This window comes from Syngnathus acus, chromosome 4, assembly GCF_901709675.1.
Source record: "Syngnathus acus chromosome 4, fSynAcu1.2, whole genome shotgun sequence".
Classification (NCBI taxonomy): domain Eukaryota; kingdom Metazoa; phylum Chordata; class Actinopteri; order Syngnathiformes; family Syngnathidae; genus Syngnathus; species Syngnathus acus.
In genome coordinates, this window is record NC_051090.1 from 12,235,853 (window position 1) to 12,240,841 (window position 4,989).

Consider the following 4,989-nt stretch of genomic DNA (forward strand, 5'->3'; position numbering starts at 1 on the left):
ATTAAAATAAAATGTTATATTGTATGTATATTTTTACATTTTTAAGCATATGATTTAAAAACATTGCACATTTATATTTGTGATGGTTGGATAATGTTTGAAAAAATGTTTTTATTTAGGTTCAATTCTTGTTTTGGTTAATTTAAACATCAAAAGGTGTATTTATATCTGCAGCTAACATAAGTAAAGTTAACGTCCCAATGATCGTCACACACACAACTGGGTGTGGTGAAATTTGTCCTCTGCATTTAACCCATCCCTGTGTGATTTTGATCCATCCCCTGGGGGAGAGGGGAGCGGTGAGCAGCAGCGGTGCCGCGCTCGGGAATCATTTGGTGATTCCAACCCAATTCCAACCCTTGATGCTGAGTGCCAAGCAGGGAGGCAATGGGTCCCATTTTTATAGTCTTTGGTATGACCCGGCCGGGGTTTGAACCGGGGTCGACGGCATAGACGTCTATTTTTATTTCACTTTTAGACCTTTTTTAGACGTGTTTTAGCCGAGACGTCTGCGTAGCATATAGACGTCTATTAGACGTCTAATAGACGTTTATTAGACGTCAAAATGCTCGCAGGGTTATTATTATTATTATTACAACTTATTTTTTATCAATATGCTGAATACGCTCGACCACGATTTGTATACCGGCTGTCGCAAATAAGAGCAACGTGATTTGTAATTTGAGTTCATGTGTCTCATAAGCCGTGCTAAATTTATTTGAAATGAACACGCGGACACGAGTGTATTCAGGCGACGACTGCGATGTTGACAAATGACGACAAGTTCACGTAGTGTACGCGTCGTTGACTTTGAAGTTTGGCACCGGATGTGGGAGGCGTTCGTTCTACTTGCTCGAAGCTTGTAGGTGTCAGCAAAAGGGAGCACGGGCGGGTTGCTGGCGAGCAAATAGTGGCCAGACGTCAACATGAGCCCCACAGGTGAGCACGCAACACGCGCTGGCGGCGTCTTTGAGCGACGTCGCCTGACCGACCGACCTGTCTGAAGATTCGCAAGCGCGTTTAGCTGGCTCGCCGGCTAGCTAGCTGCTCGTTCGTGCTAGCGACCGCGCTCGCTTCACCCCCAAAGCGAGTGCACTGATGGACATCGGACAACTGCCTCTTGTCATCTGCTCCGTCCCGCAATCAACCACGCAGTCGCTTTTCAACGTTTGCCTATTTTTTTTCCTTCGTAGGGCGTTCGCAATGTCAAAGTTACTTATTAAGCTCTTTGTACAATCGTAATCACGGAAAAGACACGCAATGGCATCGAATCATAGCTCAGAACTAAACTTTTTATTTTGCTGTGTGAAGGCAAAATGGCTGCCACATGATGGTCCGGTGCCATTACGATGCCACGGGACCTTTGTGTTAGAAGAGGATGGTAGGGTTGTCCCGATTTCTATCTGATCGGCTCCAGCCTTTCCTATTATTGCCCGGTGATCGATCGAAGCTCGGCTACATTAGCTGACATGTCGTGCCGATCTTTACGGCAACTGCTGTAAAGTAACCCCGAGTTAGGGTTGACGGTAGCTGCGCAATACAAACCTCCGTGGCGGTGCAAAGCCAGAATGTCAGAAGTGTGGAAAAAATGTTCTCTCGAGAGTGAAAACTGTCCTAATGGTACTTGCAATGTCTGCAACATGGCAATTTCAAGAGGAGGTAGCAGCAGAGATACATTTAACACCACAAACTTGATTCGTCATCTGAGGACAAAACAGGACAATGAGTATAAAGCGTTTTGTAAAGCTGCAGATGGAAATGTTGCTAAAGCAAAACAGCAAACACTGGACGTTATGAGGAGAGACAAATACTCCAACGAAAACAAGAGGGCACAGAAGATCACAGAAAGGCTGGTCGAATTTAATGCTCCTGACAACCAGCCGATCTCATTAGCACTTGGATAGCACTTTCTTTTTGATAACACTGTACCAAGTCAGTGTTTTTATTTTTATCTAAAATATGAAATTGAAGCTGACCTTTAATTGTCAGTAGTATTTGATTTCACGGGATTTACAATAATAATACTAATGCTTATTGATGAAATTTTAATCTTATAAAAACTTGAGTTACTTGCTCAAAATATATATTAGTTTTATACATTTCAATACTAAAGGCAAAATATTGGATCGGGACTCGAAATCGGATCAGATTTGAGGTCAAAAGATAGGATCGGAGGCCTAATATGTTGACCAGGACATCCTAATGCAAAGGCTTGAATGGTGACAGCTTCTTTTCTGAACACCAAGTTGAGGAGCTGTCAAACCGCCCATTAATTTGAGCAGAGGGCGGTCCCAAGCCAGCAAAAGCCATCCAAACTGAGAAACGTTTTGAAGCCGTCCGTTCCCAGCGCATTCGACAATTGGGTGGATGAGCGGCATCATCATCATCACCTTTGCCGCGTCTTTCAGGTGAGGCGGTGTCGGGCGGCGATGGCGGCGTGTTCCCGGTGAACCGCCTGCGATGGGACCTGAGCGCAGAGCAGATTCGGCAGGCGGCCGACAGGCTAATGGAAGACACCAAGAGGGTTTACGACGCTGTGGGCGCTCTGGACCTGGACGCCGTCACCTTCCAGAACACCGTAAAGGCGCTGGCCGACGTGGAGGTGGACTACACGGGTGCGTGCTCGTCTTGCCGCGACCGCCCCCCTCTCGCCGCACTTTTGATCCTTTTCGTGAGTGAAGGAACTCCGAAAGCATAACTTTCTGATAACTTTCGGCCTGCACCTCACCGCGATTATAGTCATCGAACAATCAGGCTTTTTATTTTTGAATTTTTGGCCCTTTATTCCAAAAACGGACGTGATTCAAAATTGTCAGTGTGAAAGATCTACACGCCTAAGTGGGTTGCTAATGATTCCGTCACCGCTCGCTAACAGTTATTTCCCAATGCCAAAGCGGCTTCAAGTTTTCTAAGAAGCGGCACAAACATAGGCTGGCTGCTGGGACAGAGGACGACAGAAATGTGACAAGATTGGCTGACGGGAGGCTGGAATGCAAGCATTTTATTTTCGACCGCGTCTCAAAAGCGCAGTTGCTAATCGATCGCATCATTAAAGATTAAATTAAAGATTAAAGTCCCAATGATCGTCACACACACACCTGGGTGTGGTGAAATTTGTCCTCTGCATTTAACCCATCCCCGTGTGATTTTAATCCATCCCCTGGGGGAGAGGGGAGCAGTGAGCAGCAGCGGTGCCGCGCTCGGGAATCAGTTGGTGATCTAACCCAACCCTTAATGGTGAGTGCCAAGCAGGGAGGCAATGGGTCCCATTTTTATAGTCTTTGGTATGACCCGGCCGGGGTTTGAACCCACAACCTTCCAGTCTCAGGGCGGACACTCTACCACTAGGTCACTGAGCTGGTCATGGGATTGTTCCCGCAGCTCTCACGCAGCAAGCGAGCTGTTTGCAATTCAAGCTTGTGCCTTTTACTGCGCTGTCAATTTGGAATAAAATGTTGAAAACGACCAAAAGCAACCGTGGCTTGGGGCCTGCTGTTGGGAACCTTCCAAGCGCCGCGTCAACACAAACGTGGCCAATGGGGCTTTTGTCGAGCTGCCCGCCTTTGTTGAGGCATGCAGGAACGCTGAGTCGACGTTTGACCTCTAAAGTTGGTCGACGTCAGCGCTTTGGGCTCAAGCGGCAAGCGCGGCATTACATGTGTTGCTGACTGGCGCGCTCTTCCGAAGGCTTCGCGAGGCTCCCCTTTGGAAAGAAGGTCAACCGGGAACGGGTAGTCAGGCCTCGGCTCCGTCCTATGCGGTCATGGCTAACAGCTTTGCGTTTCCTCCAGTGGAGCGAAACACGCTGGACTTCCCTCAGCACGTTTCTCCCTGCAAGGACGTGCGAGCGGCCAGCACGCAAGCCGACAAACGTCTGTCTGAGTTTGACGTAGAGATGAGCATGAGGGAGGACGTCTACCTTAGGATTGTGGCCTTGCAGGTAGCCGCCATCATGTCACCTTCGCCCTCCCCGAGTCTGCTTGCTCATTGCCGACAGCGCCTGTGCTCTGTGCGCGCAGGACAAGCTGGAGTGCGCCAGCCTGCCGCCCGTGTCACAGCGCTACATGGAGCGCCTGCTGAAGTTGGGCCGGAGGAACGGGCTCCACCTTCCCAAAGACACGCAGGAGGTGCCGGCCCCCGACTGCGTCTCAGCGCCCACACGCGGAGGCTTCATCTTGTGCGCGTGCGATCGCGTAGGAGATCAAGAGTATCAAGAAGACGCTGAGCACCTTGTGCATCGACTTCAACAAAAACTTGAACGAGGACACCACCAGCCTGAGCTTCAGCAGGGACCAACTGGGTGGGTGAGCGCGCCTCGCTTGTTCCTCTTCTCTTCTGCTGTTTGCCTTTGTCCCTCTGCTTTTTCTTCTCCTTTCTCCCTTGCTCCGCCTCTTGATTTTCTTCCCGCTCCTCTTCCCTCCTCTCGCTGCAGGTGGCCTGCCAGAAGACTTCCTGAGCTCGCTGGACAAAGATGGAGAGAATCTGAAGGTGACCCTGAAGTATCCCCACTACTTTCCCACCATGAAGAAGTGCTTTGTGCCGGAAACTCGAAGGAAGCTGGAGGAGGCCTTCAACTCGCGCTGCAAGGAGGTGAGCGCCCTTCCCCTGCGGCCAGCGGTTTTTGCGCTCCTCCGTCCGTCCTTGATGCGGCACCCCGCCCTTGCAGTATAACTCTGCCATCCTGAAGGAGATGGTGGCCCTCCGCGCTCGGAAGAGTTCCCTCCTGGGTTTTGGGACCCACGCCGATTTTGTGCTGGAGATGAACATGGTCAAGTCGGCCAAGCGGGTGGCCGTCTTCCTGGGTGAGCGCTCGTCCGCATGGTGTCCGCATGGCGTCCACATGGTGTCCGCCTGCCGTCCGCACCTGGGGTCCGCATGGCATCCGCGTCCCCTCTTACTCTTACTCCTCAGAGGATCTGTCTCACAAACTGAAACCTTTGGGGGACCAGGAGCGCCAGCTCATCCTCAAGCTGAAGGAGGAGGAGTGCC

At 50.4% G+C, this 4,989-nt stretch overlaps 1 protein-coding gene across 1 annotated transcript in view; it reads left to right on the forward strand.

Annotated features, from left to right (window-relative positions):
* Positions 1–790: 790 nt before the first annotated feature.
* The window catches only part of thop1 (thimet oligopeptidase 1), a 17,054-nt gene continuing 12,855 nt past the window's right edge, over positions 791–4,989 (forward strand). The window contains exons 1-8 of the mRNA XM_037249360.1: positions 791–939; positions 2,409–2,615; positions 3,792–3,940; positions 4,020–4,127; positions 4,198–4,300; positions 4,433–4,590; positions 4,667–4,802; positions 4,912–4,989. The exon at positions 4,912–4,989 is cut by the window's right edge and continues 65 nt beyond it. Of these exons, the coding sequence (XP_037105255.1) occupies positions 927–939; positions 2,409–2,615; positions 3,792–3,940; positions 4,020–4,127; positions 4,198–4,300; positions 4,433–4,590; positions 4,667–4,802; positions 4,912–4,989 (952 nt within the window). The 5' untranslated portion in view covers positions 791–926. The remainder of the gene's footprint in view (positions 940–2,408; positions 2,616–3,791; positions 3,941–4,019; positions 4,128–4,197; positions 4,301–4,432; positions 4,591–4,666; positions 4,803–4,911) is intronic.